The sequence below is a fragment of the Vicugna pacos genome, chromosome 6 (genome assembly GCF_048564905.1).
Source record: "Vicugna pacos chromosome 6, VicPac4, whole genome shotgun sequence".
NCBI classification, from domain to species: domain Eukaryota; kingdom Metazoa; phylum Chordata; class Mammalia; order Artiodactyla; family Camelidae; genus Vicugna; species Vicugna pacos.
Window position 1 is genome coordinate 29,539,917 of NC_132992.1, and position 15,294 is coordinate 29,555,210.

The 15,294-nt window shown below is 36.7% G+C and overlaps 1 protein-coding gene across 1 annotated transcript; it reads right to left on the minus strand.

Annotated features, from left to right (window-relative positions):
- Positions 1–13,468, minus strand: EMC7 (ER membrane protein complex subunit 7). Its single transcript, XM_006201608.4, has 5 exons — positions 13,156–13,468; positions 9,263–9,382; positions 4,009–4,147; positions 2,634–2,714; positions 1–468 (listed from the first exon to the last, which is right to left on the minus strand). Exons 1-5 carry the CDS (start codon positions 13,389–13,391, stop codon positions 316–318), a joined length of 729 nt encoding a protein of 242 aa, XP_006201670.1. The 5' UTR covers positions 13,392–13,468; the 3' UTR covers positions 1–315.
- Between the last annotated feature and the right edge of the window lie 1,826 nt (positions 13,469–15,294).

The following is a 15,294-nucleotide window of genomic DNA, read 5'->3' on the forward strand; positions in this document are numbered from 1 at the left end:
TCTGGATTAAGACTTATTTTAATATACATAATGTATAGTACTTCATATAATTTATTAATGTCATTTTCTATAGGACACTGTAATTAATTCAGTGACATCAATATCGACCTCATACAGACAAAGGACAAAAGCTGAGTGTTCTTGTGTACCAAGTACAAAACATGTGCTGAAGAGTTACCACACACAACAGTTATAAGAGATCAACTTTATGGATGACTCAAGTTTACAGTAGTTGCTTCACATGGTTTTCCCTCAAGACTTGGATGTCACCCAGTGTTGCCGTGTTTGTGCAAATGCCATCCCTGGCCTGCCTGACTACCTCCTTTTGCCAGCCCCACTTTTGCCTGTTTTACTGCTGCCACTGCTAGATTTGCCAGATGATTTTGAAGAGAAGAGTCTTGTCATGAACTCAGAAACATCAGGCAATTCATGGTTGGAATTCAGCATATTCATTGACTGCTCCATCTCCTGCAGGAAGACAAAGCACAATGATATGAAAGGCACAGGGATCCTTCAAGCCATTTAACAACTAACACTTCTATTAAGGAAGGAGAGGAACAGAACAAGTAAAAGGTACCAGTTGTGAGCAATGATGCCATGTCATCCCCAACAGCACTTCAGAAACCATGCTTAGTGCCTCCTTTACACCACTAAGCATTTTGATCTTAAGTAAATATCCAACAGACGTCGCCTAGGGTTTGATTCAGTTTATGTTTTTATAAAGGGCGTTTTCTCTGATAATGGACATATACAATTATATTCCTGCCGCTTTACTTTGTTTTTTGATAAAAATACTTTCTTATTGTTTTAACAAGTGTTTTCTTACATGCATGCTTTTTTTAGGTGCATATATCAAGGTATCAGATAACTGTAATAGTTTCTAAGACTTGATTCCTAAGGGCCTTACTAGTAAATCTGTGAACACTGTATGACTTGGGTGACCTCAATTACAGCATCTAAAGCAAGCAACAAAAATATTACGAACAGTCCCAGGCAGGACCTCATAAGGACTTTGGCACTTTTATTTGGAGGATTTGTCCTCCCCCTTACTTAGCCAACAATCTATAAAGTAATGTCTGCTTCATCTGAATTACATGTGACATTCCAAAAGTGAACTTAAGATTGTATTAGTTCAGACATGAAAAAAAAATAGCAACATTCTATTATCTATCATTTAAAATTCAACTTTTTATTCAATTATTGGCTTGGATTTTCTCCCCAAAGATAGAATTTATGTATGAGTTTTCAAGGAGAAAGTGCTTTTATAAATAAGGTGAGGAAAAGAAACATTATAAACATAAATATGTTAAAATGCCCTAATAATCAAGAATTAAATATTAAATTAATTTGATATAATAATAGGTCTTGAGTGCCTGCAAAAATATATCAACTCTATTTTTGCAACTGTACAATTCTGAAGCTCTTGAATCAATAAGTTTTTATACTGCTTACCATGTAAAGCACTTTGTAAGGAATGAGCATTTAATGTGATGTGGCTTCTAATGTTTCCTTCCATTGATATCATACAGAGTTAACTGGCTTAACAGATACAGGATTGTACAGGATGTATACTTCCTGACCAACACTGGGGCAAAGACACCAAAATTTAGCAAAAAGGAATTTTGACATCATTAACACTTTCTTCTTTCATGAAGCTTTTTCCGCCATTCCAGCTTGGAATAAATGCCTCACCTTCTACAGAACTTAATCACCTACTACCTCGGTAAACACTTTTATTTATACATGTCTTATTTTTGCATTTAAAACACACACACACACACACACACAAACACACAAAATCCTCTGATGGTAAGAAAAGGCCTTATAAATCTATCCTATCTCCTACATTTAACTGGACTATGGGCTTGTTGATGACAGGGCTAACATATAATCCATTTTCGAATTCCTTGTACCCAGAACCTAAAAATTAATTAATAAATGTTTCTTTAGTGATGAATTAGGTGCAAATGTATCAATACATTAAATACAATGGAAAAACTTGGGACTTGGGAGATATTTGTTGATGGTTTTTTGGTGGAAGAGTGGATAATGTTTTTTAAAAACCTCTGAAGCTTTTATATGGAAGCCAATATTTAAAAGAGACAAAGTGGTGGCACTAAATTTGAAGCACCTTACTTGGCAACTCCCCTCCCCTTTGCCAAAACAGTTGGTTTTGCAGTTTGAAAACTGCAGAGAGTTTGAAAACGACTGTTCTATTTTTCTTCCTTGGTCTATCAAAATTTCTTTTGTGTGTCTGAACACATAAACTAAATGAATACTCCAAAGAGTTTTGTAAAGTAAAGAGATCATAAGAAGCTACCATTTTGTGCAATATTTGGGTTAGGTATACCAGGATTATTATGCATTTCAACTATTTATCAAGTCAGGTACAAGAAGGCAAGTACTAAGCAGAATGTTTTAGCTGTATGAGGAGACCTAAGCTCTTATCAGGCAGAAACAACCAAATTTATCTAGTCCAAAGGAAACAATTAATTAAGTGCCAGGAACATAAGACTGGGTCAACACAACCTGTACATGAATTTGGCTTGGGAATTAGGATAAAGCTGAAAAAACCCAAGCCACTCAGCCACAATGGATGGACTAGGCATCAGAACATGGTTCAGTCATCTTACCCGTCTCATGTCAGGATCACTTGTGTTGACCACCTTGGGCAGAAGCACAAATATCAATAACGGAAGAACCATCATCATAACCTGTGAAAGAAAGATCAGCAAATGTTTTCCCCACTTAACAGTAGAACAAAATCTGCACCTAACAACCAGTGATGAAATTAAATCTTGTATATAGAATAAAACTAGCAGCCCCCACTTTAATTCTCCTGAATGATCCTGCTCCTGAATATCTGGCTGCTGTAGAGAATGAGAGCCTTACCTGTAAGTGTGTGGACTTGACAGACACCTTTCCTCCTTTCTGTGCTACCTGTCATTCTGCAGTGTACAGTTTACCTAACACAAATAGTTTACACACAGAGCTGTCCATTCACTTTCTTCAGTCTGCAGTCTGGCACTGAGATTGCTGATCCTGATGGCCAGTGGGGCTCTCCCTCCAGATGGTTTGTGGTTCTTGGAGAAAACATGATATCTGTCCCCTACCCCCACCAATTAATGTGAAATATAGTGCTAGGCAACTACTATAGCAGACAAGGTTTGTTATTGTTGTTTTGTTCTTTAAATAGCTGACAAGTTTAAAAAAAATAACCTAGGAGCTTGCAGCACTGGATATGTTTCCATGTAATCTCAGAAATGAGAACATGGAAGATATTTCTCAATTAGCTTTGGAGTCTCACTGCTGATTTCTCCCATCCTTTCTATCCTCCTGCTTCTTTATGCCTAACTGCAGGTTTTGGGTACTAATTTATTCCTCTCAAAGGATGTACAGCCTGAAACATTCCTGTTTGTGCTATCAGCAAGAAATATGATCAACACTTCAATAATAATTTAACTTTCAAAAACAGCAAAAAAAAAGTCAACCTGTTTCTAAACAATTATGCTTAGTATTTTATATTAGTGAATACCATAAACATCGTTTCATGAAAGTGCCAAATACTTAAATTACCACAGAGTAATTTCTCTGTTCACTACACATTCAGAAAAGAGGGAAAAACCTCACTTGTGCCATCAATAGGGGCAATTTATTAAATGACGGCATATTCATCAGTGGACTAATATGCAGGTAGCTTGAAGGATGAGACTACTAGCTCTGTGTGTGACTTACCACATACTCATTCCATTTGCATTTTAAACAAAAGTATTTATTCAATCTCTGTTGCACACTTCAATGTCAAATCTACCGTGCCATTCTCACTACTATTCTTTTCATTACGCTGTCCCAAAGCTACTATTTTCCTGAAATCCATAAACTATTCACAATAATCCTTTCATCCAACAATCTGACAAGGCTTTCTTTTTCATAAAAGTTAGAAGTTTTCAACTGCCTCGAAATAAATTAGAAATTGGTAAAGATACTTTGTCATAGCTTGATACATACCATTGGGTTCATCAGAAAGTCTGTCCAGCCCCATGATTCCCTTTTAATAAAGTAAGAAGGTGGGCCTGAAGATTTCATTTGGAGAGGATAGGGCAGTCTGACCACTTCTGATGTTTTGATGTAATTCACGTATCTTGCTCTGATAAAGCAACATGAAAAAAACCATCAATAATCCTATTAAAAACATTACTAGTTAAAAGAACTGCTTATAATATATCAGCAATGCCTTATAACTACCTTTAGCTTTTTCCAAAGTGCTTTGACATCTAAACTTTTGATCTTGAAAATCTGATCAAACGTGCAAAATATTTAGCAAAATGTAGAGAAGGAACACTAGGCTTGGAATCAAGAGACTTAGTTTCTAGCTATAGCTCTGTTATGAGTCCTGCAGGGTTAGACCAGTTCTTAACTTTTCTGGCGATACCAAAAGTTCTTAAAAAAAAAAAAAGGTTCTTTTGGAATCCTTCTAACTCTAAAGCTCTTTGATTAATAATACATTATTGGGTACACATAATTTTAAAAGCTATTTTGCAGGAAAAACAGGATTTAAGAAAGTCTCACAACAGTACCATAGGTAATATTACATTTTTACCAGAGATGCCACTAATTTTAACCACCCACATTCATACATATTCCAGTTTACTTTTTGAAAATTGCTTCCCCTATTTTCTCTATCATTTCCTTCTGGAACAACTATGAGAAACGTGTTAGATCTTTTCATTCTTTACTCCACATCTTATTAAACTTGAACTTTCACAGTGTCCCGTCCTCTATCTGTATTGCTTTTTGGGTAATTTTTTCTGATCTTCTTCCAATTCATCAAACCTCTGTTCAGCTGCTTAACACATCCATTGATTTTTGAATTCTAAAACCTATATTGATTGTAAAAGTTCAATTTTATTCTTTTTTCAAATATCTATGGTCTATTTTGATATTATCTTATTTTTAAGGTAATAAGTATTTTTTTATTTGTTTAAGCATTTCAAATATACTTTAAACCATTTTATAGCCCATATCCAACAATTCTACTATCTAAAGTTCTCAGAGGTCTGATTCATCTGCTGACTCCACATACATTATTTTCTTTAGTATTTCATAAGTTAGGTAGACATCATGTGTGAGCCTGGATAGAGAGTATCTGCCCACAGAGAAGTTGTTTGTCTCTGCCAGGAGTCCAGGATTATGAACAGGGACCATCCCGTGAATCATTCAGACTGGAAATTTCTGGATCATGCAGGGAGCAATAAATTCATACCCCAAATTTCAGTGAGGGTGAGACTGTGACTAGCAATTTTCAGGATAGATTTTTCCCTCCAATAGCCAGGGTCAGATTGGGAGTCTGGTCTTTTGGATTTTAGGCCAAGGGTCAAGGGGGGACCAAGTCTTAGATCTAATTCTGACTCCAAGCAAGCCCAAGGCTTGCCTCCCACCTATATACTGCTAATAAAATCTATGCCTTTTGGTGACAGTAAAACCCCTGGGGGCAAAGTAGTTTATAGTTTATCCTCTGGGGATTTCCTTTATTTTTTGGGAGCATATACATTTAAAATAATGTTTATCATGTTTTATCCAGCACTTCTAAGATTTTTCATTCTGCCAAAATGTCAGAAATGGAAGTCCACATATATTTGAAACTAACTTATCAGGCATACTTACAAAATATTGGTCAAGAATATTAGTATCGTACATGAATCCCACTTTGTACTCTATTCTGTCCCCTCCTAATTATTAAAATGATATGCACCTTGTGTTTTTTTTTTTTTAACCTATGCTTCAGGCACCCAATTATCAGGAATGGATCTCAGAATATGAATCCCACTGCTGCAACCAGTCCTTAAATGCTAAAGCAGGAAGTACTCTTTACCGAAGGTAAAAAAGCAAATAAACTTCATATTTAGAAAAATATTTCTATTTGCTTAGACTACTTTATTCAAAATTCAAAGTAAAAAGAATAAATGAAAATAAATTATAGCTTTTGATCGACAAGTATCCCCTTTTAACAACTCACATTTCCTCTAGTATTTAGTATTTTAAATATTTAAAAAAAACTTTTAAACCTATATATAGTGTATATGGCAATCTACACACCCTCCCTCCATCTCCAACCTTGCAATTCTAAAATATATAAAAAGTCCTAAGTCCTCTACAGTTTAGATTTTAACATACTAGAATTTTACCTATTTTTTTTAGTTTTATGCCTATAAAAAGACATGAGAAAGTCAACAGCTAATGAAGTTCGATTACTCTGAAACAATCCATTTACTCCATTAAAAAATATTTCTAAACATATTTGCAAGGTATTACCAAGCTTCACTCTTGCTCTGAATAGCCAATAGCAAGAAATATTAGAATCTGGATAAAGTAGAATATTCTAAGACAACAATTTAAAAAATAGGAGGAAAAGAATTATCAAAGAAATGCAAATCAGAACTACAATGAAGTATCACCTCACACTGGTCAGAATGGCCATTGTTAAAAGAGTTCATGAACAATAAATGCTGGAGAGGGTGTGGAGAAAAGGGAGACTTCCTACACTGTTGATGGGAATATAATTTGGTGCAGCCACTATGGAGAACAGTCTGGAGATTTCTTAAAAAACTAAAAACAGACTTACCATATGATTCAGCAATCCCAATTCTGGGCATATAGCCAGAGAAAACTCTAACTCAAAAAGACACATGCACCCCAATGTTCATAACAGTACTACTTACAACTGCCAAGACATGGAAGCAACCTAAATGTTCACTGACAGATGACTGGACAAAGAATATGTGGAATGTATACAATGGAATACTACTCAGTTATAAAAAAGAATAACATAATACCATTTGCAGCAACACGGATGGCCCTAGAGATCATCATACTAAGAAAAACAGAAAGAGAAAGCATATCCTACTATATGATATCACTTATATGTGGAATCTTAAAAAATGACACAAATAAACTTCCTTACAAAACAGAAAGATACACAGACATATAAACTAACTTATGGTTACCAAAGGGGAAAGGGGTGGTGGGTAGGGATAAAGTAGGAGTTTGGGATTTGCAGATACAAAGTACTATACATACTTTCAGTGTCATTATGGTAACAGTTTTAATAATAATATCAAGAATTTAAATTATCACAGAATAACTGTCTCTGCTGACTACGCATTCTCAAAGAGGAAAAAGATTTGCATTTCTCTGATAATTAGTGATAGTGAGCATTTTTTCATGTGCCTATTGGCTATTGTATGTCTTCATTGGAGAAATGTTTGTTTAGGGCTTCTGCCCATTTTTGGATTGGGTTGTTTGTCTTTTTGTTATTGAGTTGTATGAGCTGTTTGTAACTCTAATTAAAAAAGAAACAGGAACCCCAATGTTCACCACAGCACTATTTACAACAGCCATGACATATTAGCAACCTAAATGTCTATTGACAGATGAATGGATAAACAAGTTGTGGTATATATACTCAGCCATAAAAAAAAGAATAAAATAATGCCATTTGCAGTAACATGGATGGACCTGGGGATCATCATTCTAAGTGAAGTAAGCCAGAAAGAGAAAAAAAAACCATGTGCTATCACTCATATGTGGAATCTAAAAAAAAAAAAAAAAAAAAAAAAAAAAAAATCACAAATGAACTTATTCACAAAACAGAGACAGACTCATAGACAGAGAAAACAAACTGATGGTTACCAGAGGAGGAAGAGGGTAGGGAGGGATAAACTGGGAGTATGGGATTTGTAGATACTAACTACTATATATAAAATAGATAAACAATAACATCCTACTATATAACACAGGGAACTATATTCAATACCTTGTAATGGCCTATAATGAAAAAGAATATGAAAAGGAGTCAGTCTATCTATCTATCTATATATGAATCACTATGCTATACATCAGAAATTAACACAACATTGTAAGTTGACTATACTTCAATTTAAAAAAGAGGAAGAAGAAAACTCTACATGTCCATCAATAGAAATTGCCATCAGTGGACTAATATGCAGCTGATATAAAGGGTGAGATGTTATATATATGACTTACTATTTTAACTATAGAATATTTATATATTACACATTAAAAACTTTCAATTACCAAAAAAAAACCCCAAAGGAACAAGGGAAACATTTTAGGAGTAAACATTAACTCAAACGTAAATATTATGGTAGTAATCGAACATCTCTCTCTTATGTCAGCTCCATTTGGGGTCTCAAAAAATCAACCTAAATATGCCAGGTACAGAACAAAAAGGTCAGCAGTGAAATATAGCTCCTCCAACCCCCTCAACTATTTTTGTCTTTTCATGACCTCTTCTTGATTACTGAAACATGGAGGAATTCTGTGATAGCTCAAACGAAGAAGAGACATTACCAATTAAAATTGTTTCACATCTGTCAATTACACCTCAAGAAAGCAAGCAGGCAAGGAAGAAAACTGCTTCCTATACTTCCTGGTCAGATTAGACCAAAGAGAGCACTACTGGCATGAGACAATCACAAAATAAACAAGTAAATAAATTGGGGTTATAACAGCAGAAGGCTGAATCTGAACACTGGACCTCTACACAACTGATTCTAACTTCAAACAGGTTTGTGGTATTCCAGAGTCACAGCCTGAATTAGTCCAAAATTCTTCTCACCTTGACTTCAAAGTGTATGTTTATCTGCTTAGAAATTCTGAAACTTTTTCTTAGTCTGCCAGCCTCTAATACTGTACTTTTCTTTTTCTTATTTTGATCCTCACTTTTAGATAAACTCCACAATGTTATCTATTGTTTTCCAAAGAAATACTCAATTCCCATTACACATCAAATATTCTAGAAAGGAAGAACTACAGAAATTTCTAGATCAACAAACTTTTATATAGGCACTAAGAGGTTTCACCAAAGTATCCCAATGAAAAACAGATGATGAATACTTTCAACTTAGAAAAATTAAACTACTTCCCAATTTAATAATAGCATTTCAATGATAACTTTCACAGTGCCTTTGCTCCCATAGTAAGAAAATGTACTTCTCTTCCATATAATCATATTAAGAGCTTTAAAATAAATTCTAAGCCAGAGCAGGAGGAAGTTAAAGTTTATAATATTACCAATGTTCAGATTAAAACAACAGAAGGATGTTGTAAGTGTTTTTTAAAAAAGGTCTGTAGTTTAAATGAGAAGCTTTTCAACTTTAACTATAAATTCTAAAAGGAATACATAATGAGGTAGGTATTCAGTAGCCTAGCCTTTGGTAAAAATTAAATCAGTTGTCCTCACCTCATTTTTCCCTTCGAAGTGATATCCACTCGGACAGGATCAAACCTGTAAGCGGGAGATATAACTTCCACTACATAAGATCCAGAAGGTATATCATGAACCACAAAACTCCCATCTGTCCTGCAAAAGTGAAAATCATATTTAGTCACTTCCAATCAACAGCTTATTCTTTTCTTATGTTTTAAATCATCTGTTAACTACAGCCTACTGTATAGCACAGGGAACTATATTCACTATCTTGTAATAATCTGTAACAGAAAAGAATCTGAAAAAGGACAGATTTTTATATATATATACACACATATATATATAACTGAATTACTTTGCTATACACCTAAAACACTGTAAATCAACTATACTTCAATTTTTTAATGAAATAAAATACATCATCTGTTAACTCCCAAACCAACACCCTCCAAATGACATCCAGAGTAATTAGCAAAAAGACAAAAACCAAAAACTGGCAAGAGTTGTCCCACACTTCAGCTTCCATAATTATACTGCATGGGTTCTGAAAATACCCCAGACCATTCCACAGAGCAAAGAACTCTGACCTTGAAAGTACTTCTTTTCCTTCTGCAAGAGAGGTGACAGGTGACAGGAGAACAATTCCAATTCTACAGCCATGTCTTTATTCAAGGGAATAATATGCTCCATTCCTACAATATCAGGGTTCTAATTTTGCCAGTGCCCTCCAACAATTTATTTAAAAATGGCTTTTTCCCCCTAGTTTTAATTTGCATTTTGTTTTCTTCTTTTTTCTTCTTTACAAAAAGGTGATAAAGTACTATTTGCTCTATTTGTTACAAATAGTTCCCATTTACTTTAACCAAAGTTAAAACTTCTTTTTGGATATGTAGAAGTTTAAAATTTTTTATGTAGTTGAAAACATCCACCTTTCCCTTACTGATTTCTTCTAAACCTTCTCAACTTAGAAAACCATCCCATCTGATAATTTCACATTCACAAATCAAAATCAATTAGTTTTGCTATATGAGAAACTGCTATTCTGAGGAAAAAGAAGTTTGTTTCAGGAGACCAAATGGTTCTAAAAGGACTGTCTTTATCAGAGAATTGCCAGTCTCATAACAATGTTAAAATAGTGCTCCATAAATCATTAGGCTCTTTCGCATTAGGCTCTTTCTGCCACATCCCCAATATTTACTAAAAAGTAAGAGGAAAAGGTGTTCCTTGCTACTTTAAAATACACTGAACTGAAACAGAATTGAAATGGCAACATCAAGTTAACTTATTCCTGGACTGGATGTCTTCTGTTTGCCCCTCAGATCACTCCCCACCCTTCTCTCACAGACAGGAGGAAGTGAAGAAAATAAGTTTAGTGTGTTTTCCCTGTGGCTCTCTCCCTGAGAGGCCACCTCTGACTGTGTCAAGGGGCACAGCTCCTCTCAAGGTAGTTCCTTCCTCCCTCCTAGGTTCCTGTAACCTTTACTTCCCCTCCTCCCTTCAGGCTTAGAGGTGATATAACCTTGGGCTTGTAAACTCTAGGGTGCTGCATGATCTGGTTGTTTTCCTACACCATGACTACTCTGTTTAATCTTTTCATTAAACTTTCTTTTAGTTATTCTAATTTGAGTGTCCCTTCTGTTTCTTGATGAGACCCTAAGTGAACAAATTTCAAAACATTCTTCTAGATCCAGAAAGAGAATTAAATTAATGATTGTGCAAAATAAATAACAGAGCTAATAACCTAAAGAAAAAGCAAATATATTCTTCATCCTAAGGTAAATATTTTACTTTAAAAGATAACATAGACATTTTGTAATGAAATTTGAAAATTTTATAATGAAAATTTGGTTTTTAAAATGTACTCTACAATATGTAGACACTATTGGATCTTGATGTGAAATAATTACATAAAAGCATTTTTGAGATAAGTGGGGAGACAAATATGGACTGGGTATTGATGATATTATGGCACTGTTATCTACCTTGTTGAATCAATAATGGTTTGGTAGGGTTTTTTTAAGCCCTTATCTTTCATAGATTCATAATAGTGTTTTAAAAGTGAAATTTTACTGTTTAAGATGAAATTTAAATATTCCAGAAACAAATTAATGAGCTGTAGAGGAGACATGAAATCAAATAGTAGATTGTGATGGGTTCCTAAGCTATTCTGTTTATGTTTCCTGTAATTTCCCATAATAAAAAGTTCAAAAATTATACTGCATAATCTTACATATAGAACATAAAGTACATAATTCCCCAAAATTGAGAACTACCTAAATGTCCCCAAACAGAACTAGCTAAATAAATTACAGTTTATTTATACACAGTGGTGAGAGCAAGCGGCATGAGGAGTCGTCAGTTGAAACTCCCCCGCAATTCATTTGGCCGAGTCCCAAACCACCTCCAACAAGCATAAATCTAAGTCAAAATGGCATGCTAGTACGCTAGGTACAAGACAAAATTCCTATCTCTCTTCCAACAAGACTGCCACCATAAGCTCTTCATATTAATTCTCAATTAACCTCTCTACACACAAATGAAAGAACATGAAATGGTATCACAAGCTGCTCACAAAATATTAAATGAAAAAAGGCAGGTTACAAAGTACTGTATATTGTATTTTGTTATTAAAAACAGGTCATATGATTCCAAAAAAGATACAATAAAATGTTAGGGGCTGGTATCTCTACTTTCTTGTTTCTCTTTTCTTTGATAAACATATTAATTATATATTATTTTCAAACAAAAATAATAAATGCTGTTTTAAAAAACTATACACTGCAGAAGAAAAAAAGAGAGGTCAAACAGTTCATTATGGCTAATTTTCCAAAGCTTAATGAGAGCTTTATCGTTAAAACATCATTTATTGGGGTAAAACCTAAAGAATGCCCTAATGCCAGATTTTAATGATAAACAGTACTTTAAAAATGGATATAAGCTTCCTGTCATTATTAATCTGAGGTTGAAATTCTCATTCAAAGGCACCCAGATAATCTGAATATTTGCAAATCAGATTTCGAATTAAATATCCGCATTTAAATTGTCTGGTTTTCAGACACCACTTGCTATACAAGCCCAAGAGAAACACTTCCTTTCCCAAATATTTTCAATTCGCAGTTTCATTTTCCAAGCAGCGATGGAAAGATTTAAAACATCATACGTGTGCCTAGACACTGAAAAGCAGGCTGCTGCAAAACTAGACTGCTAATAAATCCACTCTCATTTAACAGAGACTCAAATTCCATTTCTACTAGTAGCTAGAAAGGACAGAAGCGTGTAAGCACCGTAGAGAAACCCTAGTCTCGCATAAATGACAAATGTGATGCTACAAATCCCTCGATGAACACAAGTACAAAAAAAAAAAGAACAATCCCACCTCCAGGCAAAAAACGTGCTTTGATTAGGGACTTCAGGGCCCATTAATCTTAGAAGCAGCAACATTAGCCTCCCAGTCTATGTCATCACTGGAAGCCCTGTGGGCTTTGAGAATTCCCACTTGCTTAGCATCTTTCTACACAACACGAAGCTACCGAAAGACTGAAATGAATGCAAAATGAGGCCAGATTCCAGGGAAGCCAGATGAATCGCAAAGGAAAGAATTCCGCAAAAGAAAAATACGGGGTCCAACTGTTCCCAGAGCCCAGGAATGGTAGTCCCCAACCAGAACCAAAAAGGAGTTGAATGATAAGTGACTTCACTGCTCCAGCCCTAGGGCGAGCACCTGCCACCCACGTTTTTGAGGTACAGGGCTGGGAAGGGGAAAGCGTCTGACTGCTTCTCTAGGTCTTCAGGCACAGACCGCCAGCAGCACCCGCCCCTTCACCCTCGCAGAGCAACGTCCTCAGGTCTTGACACTCAACTCCCTTAGGGGGAACTCCCTTCCAGCTTCCATCCCAACCACTTTCGCCTGCCCTCAGGATGCTCACTTAAGGAAGCCGACGTGCTCTTCTCCGTCTACCAGCACTCGGGCGGCCGAGATCCAGTCCTGGGGCTTCACCCCAGGAACAACCGCACGCCCCTCAATCTTGAAGCGATCTCCTATGCCGACCCCACTCCCTCCTGACCCCTCGCCAGTAGCCCCAGACACCTCCGAGCTCTGGGCATCCCCTGATAGCAGCAGCAGCAGCAGGACGGAAAGGAAGCCCCACAGAGAGGCCGCCATGACAGCTCTCGGCGGTCAGGCCGGCAGCCCCGGAAACCCTCCCCGTTTCTAGCCGTCGCCGCCGCCGCCCGATGTCGTCATCCCTGCGCGCCGGGCTCGGCGCGAGCTGTGGGCTCAAACCCGAGCGCAGCAGTCTTTGGCCAATCAACTTGCGAGGCGGAAGTGTGGCAGCGAAGTCGGCGCTCTCCGAGTCGGAGGTCGGTGTGGGGAGCGCCGCTTAAGGGGGCCGCCGACAAAGCGAAAGTGGTGAAGCGTGGGTTTCTGTGGCCATCGGCGAGACGGAGGATCTCACGGGGGTAAAAGATGATTAAGACTGAGAGGGACTAAGGCTCTGAAGTAGTGTCTGCAAATGAGGCTCCGACTTCAGTAAAAAAAAAAAAAAAAAAAAAAAGTCCAGAAAAGAGCGTTTAAAAAACTTCTAGACTAACGATTGAATATACTGTACAAGCATAATGGAAAATGCACTTGCCCTTTATGTCTTTTTCATTAAAGACTTGATCTCCTTGAAATTAAAAATTAAAAATTAAAAACTTCTAGAGATTCCCCAAGACGTGTAAGATGAAAAGTCTTCCGTTTGTTTAATGGAAATAATAACTCTGCATGGAAAAATAGCTGGAAAAAAAAGTAAACTATTTAGTAAGGATTGCCTCTGGTGAAAAGGATAAGAGTTGGAGGGCATTTATCTGCTTTTATTTATCTACATTACACCATTCGTCCAGTTTTGGTTGCTTTACCGTGATGAGTGGGGAAAACCTGTCAATGTTGATAATGGGGGCTAAGCCAACATTTAAGAGACCATCCGCTCCAGTCCTTTCATTTCCTTATGATAGAAAGGAAAGTGCCTTGCCCAGGGTTTCTGTTGGCCTTAGACTTGACCACTCTTAGAGTTCGCCTCCCAGAGAGGAGTGACAAAAGTTGAAAAAAGAGATAAAAGAGCCAAGTACCCTGAACCCCTGGGGGTAGGGACGCAGTCGCCGGTGGGGGGGGGGGCCGCCCATACTCTATTCTGAGCATCAGCAACTGCTGCTTAGAGGTACTTTCCCTACGTCTTCTGAAGATAGCCATTTCTTCACATTTACTCTTTGGAAGGAACAGGGATGCTCTAAAAAGATTGTCATGTGCTACCCATCAACACGAACCGTAAAAACTATGCTAAACTATTAAGTTAAATTATACATTTCTAAAATGGTACAAAATTTATGAATATACTGAAATAAAAACAGCATCATCCCAAATATCTCTCATTTTCTTTCATATATTTTTGGTGATCCTGCTTTGCCGGTGTCTTAAGCACATGTTCAGTTTGACTAATAGGTAATCAGTATTGGTCCTATTACCTCAAGTAAAAGCTGGAAAGTTTACTTCTTATGTGGGGCAAAGGGTGGGAGAGGACCTGCAGCACACAGCAACTGAACTCTCTCTATCCCCATTTCTGCCTTTCTCTATTCCCCTACCTTACTGTCACTCTAAAACTGAAGTAGCCAATGATTTGACCCCTCAATTGCCACGCTTATACCTCTGCACAGGCATTGGATGGAGGAGAGAAGCCTAAGTACTATTTTCAGGTAGTGTGAAATTCTGTTATCATTGGTGTTTTCCAAGTAGACCGCAGGAATTGCATAGATATTCAACAAAAAATTATACAAGAATTATTCCATAATGTAGCCCTTGGACTCATGCCTTGCAAAAGAAACTGTACTTATAATGAAATATTATAGAAAGATTTTGTACTGGATGTGCTCTGTTTGGCCAGCCAGATCCATTTTCTACGCTTGCTCTGCTTTGTGTCCTGGAAGGTTGGACCTTGAAGGACTGCAAAAGCTTGGTTCCTTTGCCCTCTGAGTGCTTCCAGTTGGGTTCAGCCAACAGGAAGTATCAGTTGGACATCCCTTTTAGTTTCCCT